General features: G+C 40.8%; 1 protein-coding gene across 1 annotated transcript; it reads right to left on the bottom strand.

Moving 5' to 3' along the window:
- Nucleotides 1–149: 149 nt before the first annotated feature.
- On the bottom strand, nucleotides 150–13744 carry LOC134882312 (limbin-like). Its single transcript, XM_063909943.1, has 23 exons — nucleotides 13262–13744; nucleotides 12349–12421; nucleotides 11897–12078; nucleotides 11501–11557; nucleotides 11203–11389; nucleotides 10982–11082; nucleotides 10770–10835; nucleotides 10504–10638; nucleotides 10100–10239; nucleotides 9248–9572; nucleotides 8733–8972; nucleotides 8354–8529; nucleotides 7885–8044; nucleotides 7612–7788; nucleotides 7189–7502; nucleotides 6660–6834; nucleotides 5606–5749; nucleotides 4559–4786; nucleotides 4173–4402; nucleotides 3986–4073; nucleotides 3659–3834; nucleotides 1514–1615; nucleotides 150–1277 (listed from the first exon to the last, which is right to left on the bottom strand). The coding sequence occupies exons 1-23, from the start codon at nucleotides 13493–13495 to the stop codon at nucleotides 866–868; spliced, it is 4122 nt and encodes a 1373-aa protein (XP_063766013.1). The 5' UTR covers nucleotides 13496–13744; the 3' UTR covers nucleotides 150–865.
- Between the last annotated feature and the right edge of the window lie 20 nt (nucleotides 13745–13764).

Raw genomic sequence — 13764 nt, 5'->3', positions numbered from 1 at the left:
TCCTGCTGATAAACAACCAAACATTTCCAACGTTCACCCACACGATGTAAATTCCCTAGAATCAGGATATCAATAACAGCTTTCAATTATCACTAGGGGTCAACCCCTTTGAAAACATGTCAAAAGAAAGGATGCATTTCAGGCCTTGATTTGTGTTAAAAAGTTCAGTAAGAGGAAGATAAACATGTTTATTTAACAAAAAATGTATTTAAGCTGTTGCACAGGAAAGAACTTGGAATGTGGATACATTTAAATCTACCTGTTCATCTTGAGTCAAAGGCATATAATTCTCACTTCAAACCAGAAAAACGGTGTAACCTGTCTGATATCTGGAGTTTTGAACATGAATAATAACAGTTTTGGATGTGAATACAGTACACATTAATACTAGGAACACACATTTGTAAAGTCCTTTTCAGTAAATCTGAATCTGAACTTTGTGGACCATTTAAAAAGATGTCCATTCAAGAGACACTTTAAATCTTTTTACATTTTTACAACATCATGTAAAATCCTGAATGGTACTTTGGCAAAGCAGAAATCTGTCTTGGCAAATCCCCTTCAAAATATTATGGGTTCTTACTCAGCTCATGCTTCAAGCGGTCGTCAAGTTTCGTTAACATTTGGGCAGTAGATTTCTCATCATCCTGCTGCCAGTAAAAACAAAAAAACATAACTTCTTTGGCTGAGGTAATAATAAATTGTTCAACCGCAACCACCATGTAACTACCATTTCAAAAAGGACGGGATATGTTTCGCTAAACAGCAAAACTATTAATTTATTTTAGATTTTAGTATTATATACTATGATATAGAGCCATCATCATTAAAGTAAAAAACTTGAGAAAGACAATGTTTGTCAGACTCAAGGTAGGTGTGTTGGGGCCACTGAGCCCTTCTTCAGGTTGAGAAAGTTCCTTTTCTTTTTTCTTTTAGGAGCCCCTACGCTGCCACATGATTCAGGTGGGTCCCTGAACACAAACAACCGCTCTCCTGTAGAGTGGACACCCATCACAGAGCTGGCAGACGCTGGCATCATGTATTCCTCCGCTGTGCTTTGTAATGTTTCATTCGAAGGCCTTTCTTTAGCAGTGTCATTTAGCGTCTCACTAACTGTGTTTTCAGTCACGGTTGATTTGGAAATTGGAAGTTGTGCTTTAGTACGACTGTCCTCCTTCCCTTTCCCTCCAACCAGCAGTGGTGCAACATCTCTTGGAGCCAGGAGAGGAGATCTGGGGAGCAGTTTTTCCATCAAACTTTGCCTCTTTTCCTGGAGTCTGTGAACATTTGGAGGACAAAGGAGCTGTTGTGAGTGGGAGTGTTGAAGTGCTTACCTCATGCATGTGGTCACTGCAGCTCAGCCATGTAACTGAGTGAAGGCACATGATACATCAATAAAGGATATTTTATGATGTGGCTGATCACTGAACTAAAAAATGAGTCCTAATGATGTTGTTAAATAAAGTCTTTATACAACAGCTGGTAGCAAAACACAGACATGTGTTGAACTCACCTCTCTCTTTCCACAGTGCAGCTTGGCATAGCTGGCATATTTTTATGCACCACTTCTTCTCTCAGTTTGACAGGAAGAATTCTGTTCAGCCCCTCAGCACACCTGGGGAAGAAGTCATCAATACATTAGAAAGCCTACAACTGCGATAGAATCTCTGAAGACAATTTCCGGCTTTGATACAACATCTGATGCGCTGTAATAACTTTTTATTGGCTTAGAGGGAGAGCTCTGTGATCTTTTCCATTAAATTAAAAGATTAAATATTTTATCTCTTTCTTATTAAAGGTACATCATGTTAAGCCTGTCAAATTATTTAATAAGCACAGATAAATCCAACTGTAAAATGTCACAAAGCTGTTCTTCATTAGAGGATTTAGTATTGCAGATTTCCTCCAAAAAGAGGTAAACAGCAAATCATATGCACTAGCATTTCCGTGAAATTCTTATACTAAAAAAAAAGTATAGCATCTATCATCTGATTACAATGCCCATTATACTAAACGACAATTCAATGCATATATGGTATTTCACAGGTTATGGTGTTTGACTACATATTAAACAGATGTTACAGACACACACAGACCTGAAAGCAGTGACACATTTTAAAGAGCGCACTTTTGTGATGATTCATTTGGGAAGTATTACTTTTATGTCAAAACTAGCTTGGTTAAGTCTGCCCATAGCAAGACAGATATGCCAGCCATTATTGGGTATACTAAAAATCAGATGTTGAGTCAAAGGGAATAAAAAAAGGGAGAAGGCATTGTTTCTGCAGAAACAGACAATTGTTTCCCTGAATTCACATTAGCATGATTTAAAACAGTTGTAAAGAACCATTAAACGCTATTCTGCCAACACAAAGTATATACAAAAGAAAAGACAACCACATGTTTTACATATTGTTCAAATCTCTTTCCCTTTGGGCAGACATCTCCGAACCTCTTGCATGAGAAATTATTCATCAGTAAAGTAATCCAAACTCAGCGGGGGCCAGACATGAGTGTCCCAGTGAATCAGGAAGAGAGTTATATTAAATGATGAGTATAATCATTTATCTCAACAATCTGGGATCAGAGAAAAATGGCCCTATGTGCAAACAGTTTGCACATTCATTTGAAACAATGCTTGGAGATGGGTTGGTTTCAGCCAGCTGTGTTTAAACACTGCTTTTATTTATTTATACAAGTGACTTCACTCAAGATCTTTTTCTAAACCACAGAATTTGAATCTCTGAGACTGATTGTGAAGTTGTGCAAACGGTGTATTGACTATTGTTGGATCTATTTAATTCAATTAGTTATATAATTTTTCCCTGTAAAAAGGAGGGGGGAAGAAACATAACATGAGTAGTGCATGCTTTACCCACATTAGTAAGTAACTAAACTCTGCTTGCAATCTGAGTAGAGCCAGATAGATTTGTATCTGATGCTGGGTAATCTTATGCTGTACAGGAGAGTGCAGATCTTAGATACGTCTTCCTCACTCCTCCCAAATGAATCTCACTCAATTGTCCCTCCCAGCTCCCTTGCAGTCAAGATGTCAACCAAGATTACCAAAAAAGGGATTTATTCATCCCATATCCTGGCTAACTTTAGTTGATCATAACATACTGGGAAATAAATTAATGTGCATATGCTTCGGTTCAAAATGAGACCAAACTTTTGTATGGATGTCAGATTTTGAGCCATGACAAGGCCAAAGTGCGTCCCGCAAAAGACGAGGTTGGGTTTGTTTTTAGCTTAGCCCCTAGCAGAAAAATGCTTTTTGCTACTGAAGCAGTTTGATGATCGCTCTGCGGCCCCTACCGGCTGGTTTAAAGTAGTGGGAAGTCAGATAACGACAATATAAAACAGCTAATAAAATAGTTATATTTCAAAAACTGTGGATCGCAGTCATAAATAAACCCATCAAATAGTTTAGGGCAGATGGCCCCAGTAATGTCCAAGTTTAGCAGTGGAGCAACACACAGATAAACACACATTGGATGCAACGCACACGGCCGACACAATATCTCCCATTGGGCTTTAAAAAACGATCAACTATTAATCACATCTCATAAGTCAAACACATTATTCTTGGTTGACCCTGCACAATATAAATTAAAAGAATGCTTGCCAGAAGACAAATCCATGACCTGTCTCTTACCCCGAGTGTTCCTGCTCTGCCGACGATAAACCCGGGCGCTGTTTGGGGCAGAGGGCGTCGGTGATGGAGAGGAGTTCGCTCTCAGGCAGGGTGGGCAGGAGGAGACGCAGGGCCTCCAGGAGAACCTCAGCAGACAGCTGACTCTGCCTCACCAACCCAGATGCAAACTCCAGATCCTGAGATGAAGAAGAGCAGGGCACAGAGCCACATTCAATAAAATATTTCCCTCTTCTTCTTAAAATATTCCTGTATTTTTCCATGCGGTTCATTTTTGTGTTGCATATAATAATGAAAAAAAAAAAAAAAAGCCTCAACAAAAATTCTGACCTGATCACAGTTTGCATAAAGTCTCCTGAGCTCCATTTGCTCTTTTAAATCTTCCATGGCTTGGTTGTTGCCAGTCATTTCCTGCAATCTGAAAACACCAGAGAGTTTCAACACTGAAAATTAACCGCCTGTGTCAACCCACGACATTCTTCATTACTCTTGAGATGAGGCTGACATGACAGCTCACCTCTCAGCCAACAGCGCGAGGACCTGATCGCTTTTGTACAGCGCCCCCTGGAGGATGAAGGTCATCCTGCAATCCCGCTGCACTTTAAACATTCTCTCCTCCTCACTCTCCCCCTCTACCTCAGAGTCTTCTCTCTGTGTTGGGTTTGACTCGACTCTGGAGGGAGACATTTGCAGCTCGTCCTGCTCCTTCATCTCTTTCTGAAGCTGCTGTTCTGCTTCCTCCAGGCCCTGTAGCAAGAGTCAAATTACACTAATTAAAGGCCTGTAATGAGGACGTTGCAGTCTCAGATGAAACATTGCAATTGCACATTAATCTGAAGCCTTTTATATCTCCATGAGCCACCCAACATGCAATGCTACAACAGATTTAACTTGGAGTCCTACCATGCAGTGGTTCTGTATACTGTGGGCCATGTCTTGTTTCTCCAGGCTCTTCCTCTCTCTCAGCTGCTGAATGAGCAGGCTGTGCAGAATGAGCATTGCTCTGGAGGTTTCCAGGACCTTGGTTCTCCTCTCAGCCTTCTGGTAGTGGATGGTAGCCATCTGCATCGCCAAGCTGTCGCCCTGAGAGCGCAGATCATCCTCTCTTTCCTTACGCATCTCCTCCATCACCTGGACAAATTAGTCATCTGTTATCACCCAACTTGTGTGCAGGCTAGGCATTGAACACATAGTCATTCACCTGAAGGACTATAGTTTATAGTTTCTGCTACCAAACAATCTTAGGGTTTAATATTGTTCAAAAGTTAAATCTCGGGTAGGTCGTTTAATTTATGTGACATTAAGAAGAACATCTATTGACCTTTCAGCAAATTGTAATTCAAGTGAACTAAGAGTCCATTTGAATTCTGCACCTCTTCTTGAAGACTTTGGTTAGTCAGACATAAATTCTACGAGAAGGTGTTTCTATCATCTGTTCTACAAATGGAGATTTACCTACGGAATGTTCTGCATCAGAAGTTTCTATTTCTACAACCTGAACTGCAAAGCAACCCAAAAAGAAAGGGTGGCTCTATACTAAAAAAGTAAACCTGACAAGAAAATGTTGCTAATAGTTTAGCCTCCTGCCAACCTGTAACCAAAGGCTTGCAACCAATACTGTAGCTAGCTAGAGCCTCTTATCACAGTCATTGAAGCTAAATCATTTTCTATACAGGCTTTTGGCTGTCTTAAGACAGAGGGACAGAACGTTGAGAGAGGAGACCTGCATGATGAAGGCTGTATTTTTTAAATCTGGCAAGTTTTTCTTCCTTTTTACAAGAACTACCCACCCTGGGGACCCTCTTTAACTTTAATATGCTGAAATGTTATTATTCATTTTTTCCGACCAACAATTGCAACAATAAACCACCCCCCTAAGCTCTATTACACCCATCATTCCCTTCTTTCACTTAACAATGACTTATAGTAAAGATCATTTCACAGCCTTACCGTGTCCATGAGGCCGCTCTCCGTCTCCTTTTCCTTCTCACAGAGTTGGATCCTGTCCTCAAGCCTTTTCTGGAAGAGCAGCAGGTCAGAAGTGTCTGTTTTCGGTCTGGCCTCGCTGGTTTTCCCCTTGGATTGCATATTTGTCTGCAGAAACCACAATATCCATAAGTTGTTTGGGAACTGAAAATGACTCCAAACATGCTGTTATGATGCAATTAGAAATCAAACCACTCTGCAGAGGTCTTATTATTTCAAAATTACAATGTGCATTCATCGAGCGGCCACACAATTGAGGCTGATGGCAGTGTGGTTTTCCCTGGTGGCCGCCATTCTCCATTTCATACTTATTTGAAACATTAAATGCACCATTATATCCTGCTGTAGTTTTATACATACAGTATGGGCTTTAGAATCGTTTCATGAGGAAATGTAAAACAAAGACCATTAAGTTAGCACAGAGTAAAAGAGGTGGGCATAGAGACTTCTGTCCCAGGAGAAGGACAAATTATAAGGCAATCACATGTTAATCTTGACAATTGAGCAATAATGCTTAACTATATTGCAAACGTATATAAAATCTGTGTAAAGTGAACATGGGGATTTTTTTTTTTGCTTGTACCGATCACAATTTTAGTGTACAAATTAAAATACACTGATAAAGGGATTATTGGTTTAGATCACTGTGTCTTTTGTTCTAACAATGGCTATATAATAATATGTTTATAATCTAAAAATGTCAGCGCCAAACTATAAAAAAGGGAATTTACTTTATAATTTGGTGCGGAACATGCTTCTCACAAGGACCAAGACTCATATTTTCTATTTTTCCCTTCCACAGCATTAGCAGTGTTCCACCAGAAATTTCAATCAAATATATTGGATACTCTGAGCCCTTGTTGGTGGAAACACTAAACCCCAAAAGAAGTGTAGCATTGAGTATTGCCATCAGCAACTATTACATTTTAGTCGCAGAAAGTCAGAAAGGTTTTAAACCAGACACAGGTTTTGAGAACATAACAGCTTAATTTAGTAAGGTGTGATTTTATGTGTTCACCATTTGTTGCTCGCTCTCCTTTCTCCAAGATGCTAGAGCCGTGTGAAGTTTGGTTCTGGAGATGGCGTGGGGCAGCACCAGGCAGCGATCCATCACGGACAGACACTTCTGGAACTCTAGTTTCATCCTGAGCCGGTCCTCTTCAGACAGAGTCAACTGGGACGAACACAAACAACTGGGAGAGAAGGAGATAGGAAAAAGGACGACGTGGCTGTGTTGAGAGGAGGATAATATCATTCCATTATGGTTTAATTATTGTTTGTCAAAGATGCTCTAGTCTGGGACTTCGCCTTGTCATTGAAAACTATGCTGTAGCTACTGCGGAAGTGGGAATAAATCCTTTGAATTTGAATCCAGTCTGCTATATTACACCTTTTGCTGAAGAGAAAAACCATAATCTGATGTCCTCAAAGTGTCTATTGACTGTCATGTTATCGAGAAAGTACTAATTTTCTCCCAAAATTCCACAGCCAATAAGAATACACACAAGGCCTTGAAATAAAAGGAGGAGTGTAATGCTATCACTGACCTGAAGAAAGCTCTGCAGTGCGCCCGGAGCTCTCTCTGCTCCTGCAGCTCTCTCTCCATGGCTTCCCTCAGAGCCTCCCTGGTGCAGCTGAGGGTGCGCAACGCTGCCTTTCCTTCCTGGTGCAACCTCTCCTGTCCCTGCGGGAGAGCACTACCTCCCTGTCCCTGAGCTTGCCCTGGTCCCGCAGGCTCTGGTTCCAGCTGCAGCAGGGAGCGCTGCACCCCTGTAGGCAAGAAGGAAAGCAGGGCCTGGGCTGCAGAGGGCTGGATGGCTTTGAGTTCTGTTATCGCACCCTGGATCACACGCATGGTCACCTAGAGAACAGGTTGAGGATCAAGAGAGTATATAAATCTCAGTGGCATTTTCATGTGGGTTTTTATCTTTCACTGATAAGATCGTGCATGTGAAAAGTTAAATTGGCACCTTGCGGATGTCTGCAGCAGCCTCTTCATCCAGGTTGTTGATGAGCTCAGCTAGCTCCAAACTGTGAGCTGTAAGTAAGTTACTCCAACAGTGCAGGTGCTGAGCTACATCTATCCTTCCCTCCAGACCCTTGGACAGCCCAGACAGATCCTTCTGCCTCTGTTTGTGGACCTGGAGCTTCAGAGAGCAGGATTAAAGAAAGATTTTAAGGTATCAGTCCACATTAAAGCACCGTGTTTGCTTAAAAATCCTACAAATGCATGTGCTCCTCACCATCTCAGAGATGAGCTCCCGTCTCTTCTTAATCAGTCCACAGCGCATGGCCCCCTTCTCTTGGCTCAGAGAATCATCCAGTCTCTGCCTCACCATCAGCAGCTCTTTCTGCATCTTCTCCTGCAGCTGATCGATCTGCTCTGCAGACACAAGGCTCCCTCTGGTGGAGAGATGAAAACATGCCAGCTTAAAACACAACCCCAGGGTCTTACCTGCTGCCTTCGCTGCATTAAACAAGGCAAAAAGCGAATAAAATAACATTCTGTCAAGCCTACTCATCAAATTTTGTCTTGCAAGTGTCTTCACAAATATATATTTTCTATTATATACACTTTAAAACACAAATATAAACAATTCAGATTTAATTAAAAAAAAAATGTACATCAAACTGTAATAAAAGCTTACTTGGCCAGATTTATAGTTTAGCTTTGTGAAATAATCATCACTTGTAACAAATATAGGCACCGACCTCCTGATGTGAGTGAACCAGCTGTCCAGGTTGCTGGAGGTGCTGGAGAAGCTGTCAGAGATCAGGCTGTTGAGGCTGCGAAGGCTGTGCACCAAGAACTTCCTCTGTGCGTTGCGTTCATCGAGCACGAAGCGTTGGTTTGCAAGGACCACATCCAGCATCTCCTCAAGCTGATCCTGAGAAACAAAGTGTGGATACGTCTCATTATGTCTTTTAATTAGATGGATGAACAGAAGCAAAGAATACGGAAAACCAAGAATGGCAAAAGCTTTTTGTCAATTTTGAAAGACTCAAGCTCAAATTAAACCAACATAATTATGTCAATCAAATAGTCAATTCTATTATGTTACTATTTTGAAAACGTATTTTGAGTGCTTACTTGACAGGCGAAGTAATCGTGCTGAAGACTCTTGGCCGTGCTCTTCTCCAGCTCACCCATCCTGGTGGCCTCCTCCAGTTCTTCGGAGAAAATCTTGTGCAGCTCCACCCGGCGCCATTCGATGATCTGCCTCTGGAGCTTCCCCGAGGCTTCCTCGTGACGGACCAACAGGATGCGCTGGAGCTGGCTCTGGCTCAGCTTGTGCAGCTTCTCCAGGAGGACACTGCAGCGGAGGAGCTCCTAGTTACATTACAAAAGAGATTTACAGTTCATATTTCACCATAGGCTCAGAGTAAATTGCTTTGTTTGAGTAAACTACAGTGTGTTTTTGGTAAAATTATGACCATCCTGGCCAAAGTTACACAGGGGATGCCAAATCCGGAATCCATAACACTAGCTCTGCCTGATTTAGAAAGCCCCTTTTAAGTAACTGTGTTGAAATTAAACAGGATTCCTTCATATCCAAGAAGATTAAATAGGAATGTAATTTCCCTAATGAACTACTGTTTACTCACCTGTTGGTCTGCATGTTGACACAGCAGCTCAGCCTGGTTCTTCTCAGCAGCCTCTCTGTGATGCTCTGCTTCCATCTCTTCCTGACTCTCCAGGTGACATCGGCCATTCTGAGCTGCCATGCGGGCCCCTCGCTCCTCCTTCAGCCGGCCCTCCATACCTAGCATCTGTCCGTGGAGCACACTCAGGAGCCTCTGCTGGGCTTGGGCACTGGCAAGGCCCCGGGAACGCAGGTCGCCCAGCAGGGAGGACATCACGTCCGTGTAGATCTGAATCCGGGTGGCCTCCAGGTTATTGGTGGCATGCAGCAGCGTGGACATTTCAAGGCTAAGAAGGGAAAAAATGTTGAGTAAAGTTTATGGGACTTTAGTGAGGTGTATCATCAAAGGCAGATAACATTCACTGTCTTGCTGGATCTGATAATAAAGCATTTATTACAGTATAAAAGTTAAATTAGGAAACATCATAATATGCGAGGGAAATAAATGTTATTATGATTACTCCTTTAGCTGAAACAGTAGCTTTTTGCACAGCAAAATAAAGTTTCCTCTCTTTTCTAAGCAACACAATGCGAAAAGGCGAGAAATAACTGCATTTATTTAGTTATTTTTTAAATGGATGGCTCAAATTTCCACTTACATTTTTAACTTAATGAATAACATGTAATCATTTGTTAAATTAAAAGTAGAAAACTCCCGACATCTGTTGAATAAATTACATTTATTCATCTTTTCAAACAAGCAGTGAGTGTCCCATTTATTTCACTTTCCGATAATGTTGTTCCTTTCAGATCCATTATAGGGTATCAAGCCTTATAAAGAGATGTTCCATTCCAGCTCTGCTAGTCTACTCACTTCTCCAAAGCCTGGTACATGTTCTGGGGATCTTCCAGCACCATTGTGTCCACCATCTTATCTTCGAATGCGGCCTCATCTTTTATGGATTCACTCATGTTGCAGTCTGCATACTCTGGGACGGAGTCACGCCTCTTTCTCTAAAGCAAGGTGATATATGCAATAAATTAAGAAATATCCGACGCTTTAAAAAATGAACAACATATACTGACGTCATTTTGAGAAAATAGTAAACTAAACTTAGATATTCCATTAAAAAATGGTTGGTCAACAACAACATTGTCAACCAAATAAATCCTTTTAATAGACACAAGACCTTTTTGACATATACAAACACAACAATATAGCATATGTAATTAGGTTTAAATCGTATATATCAAGATAAGAAACAACATTGGTGATACCCTTTGCCGGAGAAGGTTCAGCCTGGTTCTGAGGCCGATCAGGTTCATGGCCAGAAACCCAAGTGACAGCAGCACCAGCATGACAAAGAACCCAGCAACAAATCCAGCAAAATGGACACCATGGTTAGGATAAATCTAAAAATGAAAGCAAGAACACAGGCTTTTCCTCAAACCCATTTTGTAAACACAAATGAGAAAGCACTACAGGAACAGAACATGCAATGCTTGAAGATGCAGGCAGTTGTGTTTCCAGTTAAGGAGCTTACCCAGTCAGTCGAATTCACTCTCAAGGTTAGATTAGCTGTTAATGGACCAAACATACTGACATCATTCTGTAGATTGAAGAAAACAATACTCCGGTTAAGAAGAGAGAACATGTACAGGAGTGATAGGCAATTGCTGACATGGTGAAATTAAAACAGTTGGAGGATTGTTTTTTGTGTTGGAAAGAGCAAAAACTAGCAGAAAATAAAAATACCTGTGAGGCGTTGGAGAAGGTGAGAAAAGCTGGGAGGTCCAGGATTTCAGTCTTATGACTCCTTATGCGAGCGGTATAGTTGACAACAACTTGGGATCCAGCTAAAGAGTTAAAATCAATAGTATGTTATGTACTGTGGAAGTAAAACATTCTAATATTTGACATTTAAAAAAGAAGTTAAGACCAATGGTTTGTAGAATAATGTAAAAGAAATTGACTACCAGACAGTGAATCAATTGCAAACGTTTGGTAGCCTCTTTCCACCACCCTGCCTTCAGATTTAAGGGGTACTATTCCAGAGATGGAGTCCCGAATAGCCACCTGAGACAGGTTGGTGCCACCCACAGGGCCCATGTTGTGAATAAGCAGGAAGAAAGTCAGCTGAGGAGGGTCAGTGTCCAGCTTCACCTGGGGGACACATGAACAAGCAAGGAAAGTCACTGTATGTATCCAGCAGGATATGTTGGAATTAAATGCTGATAGTTAAAATGGCTGGTTAAAACAATTGTGTTGATGTACCTGTGCACATTTGTGAAATTTGACCCCAAATGAGGATGGAGGTGCCACACTCTGAATCTGCAGAAATATTCAAGACAATGCATGATTAAAAATGTTCATTCTTCTTTGTGTCATGTACTGTGATGTTTTAGAATACATGAATGTAATATTAAATGTAATATGTGTATGTTATATTCCATAACAGTCAGAACACATCATGAGAAAAGTAAAAACAGGAAATAAATTACAGATTGACAACTGACTCGATCAGTGCAAGAGAAAAAAGTACTAGACATCACAGGTCTGACATCACACTGAAATTCATGAAAAGTGGACCTGCATACATAATGCTTCACAATGAAAGTCATTGACTACGTGCAATGACCGAAGCAATGGAAGCACCTCATAGAAACACACCTGAGGCAGAGTGAGGCCGGGGTTATATCTGGTGAGTGTGCTTCTGCGGTTCCTGAGGTGCAAGATCTTTGACATGTAGGCAAGTGGCGTGTAAACAGGTCGTCCCCATAGACCAGCGGGAGCTGAACTAGAGAGCGGCCCCTCTTCAGAAGACACCATACGTCCATTGATTTCCACTGTATCTGTCAAGTTAATTGTTGGGTGATTGAACAGCCAGTGGTTACAAAAGGTAATGCACTTGTTCATACAGTAAATGCATACATAACTTTTTTTTTAATCTAACAGCCTACAAAAGATGATTAGTATAGTGTTATATACTCGACCAATAACTATTATGGACGTAACTTGTATGTGTACAGCATTAGAAAAAAACAGATTGATATACTTAACACTTATATGAGTTTTGTTTTCACCAGGTTTTAGATGAATAGAATTAAGAGAAAGGAACAAACCATCCATCCTAAGCAATGTCTGCTCTGATTTCCCACCGGGGTCATGTTGCATCACATGGATACAGCGCAGGCTCTGACAATGGAAAAGGGGCATTCAGTTTAGTGGATTTAATATGCAACATGTCGATTAACATATAAATGAAAGCGTAATGACATGCATTAACAAGTGTACCCCTCAAAGCCGAAGCAACATCTGTTATAGGGCTGATTACAATGTAACATATTGATGCTAAATGAAGGTAAAATAACTAAGTACATTTACTCAAGTACTGTACTAAAGTACAATGTTGAGAGACTAGTACTTCTCTTGAGTATTTCCATTTCTAGCTACTTTGTGCTTCTACCCCACTACAATTCAGAGGTAAATAGTGTACTTTTGACTCCACTATAATTATTTAATAACTTTAGTTACTTTACAAATTGGATTAATGTGAAATATAAACAACACTTACATAAGAGTTTAGTTACACCTGGAGTAAATTCACAAGCTACCCTGCAGCATACATAGTAATTATGCACCTTTACCAGCTTTGATAACATTTTAGTGCAAAAATAATTATAGTAAAAACATATAATATATTATTCTGAAAAGGGCCAATCTGCATATTGAGTACTTTACTAATACTTTTTTACTTTTGCTTGCGTAACGTTTTGAATGCAGGACTTTTACTTGTAACAGAGTATTCCTTCACAGTGGTAGTTCTACTTTTACTTAAGTACAAGATTTGAGTTCTTCTTCTACCTCTGCAAAAACATATGAAATTGCTATTATTTCCAGGATACAACAGGGTGATGTAATAATGTGCTGTAGGAACAACATCTAAAGTGGAATAAAGAGGCAAAATACTAATCAAAATCTGATAATAAATGGATACTTGTTAATATGATCGTGTTTCATAATAAAGCCACCTACCTCCCGTTGGTCCGAGAAAAGAGGTGGTAGTTTTGTTGTGAACCATGATCCATCCTGAGATGTAACGTTACCACCAGGCTGATGTCTGGCACTATAACCCAAAACATTCTCACGCAGGGTTACATCGTGACACCAAGGGGAGAAGAGAGAAGGTGGACACAAACACACAACATGGATAGTCAGAATAAATGACCATATCGTGATCCTTTTCGCGGTAAAGTGTCCCTGAAGCATTCGTAAGTTGGTGTGCCACTCTCGCCAAGGAGAGCCGCTAGCTAGCTGGCTGGGTGTCTGGATATCGCCCCTGTTAAAATCCGCGATACAAACATTTCCACCGCTTTTTCTTGAGAAACATCAGTTGTAGCAGCGTGTCTAGCGATCCAGAGCATGTTACTTGTGTGCAAATACTTCAGGAGAGGCTATGGAAGCTGTTAAGAAGTTACACACAAACAACAGGTCCATATTCGCTGTTGCTGCACGACTTCGGAAAACATTTCCAAAAC

The sequence above is a fragment of the Eleginops maclovinus genome, chromosome 20, assembly GCF_036324505.1.
Source record: "Eleginops maclovinus isolate JMC-PN-2008 ecotype Puerto Natales chromosome 20, JC_Emac_rtc_rv5, whole genome shotgun sequence".
Classification (NCBI taxonomy): Eukaryota; Metazoa; Chordata; class Actinopteri; order Perciformes; family Eleginopidae; genus Eleginops; species Eleginops maclovinus.
The sequence above is the reverse complement of the archived record's forward strand: the minus strand, read 5'-3'. Positions and strand labels throughout refer to the sequence as shown.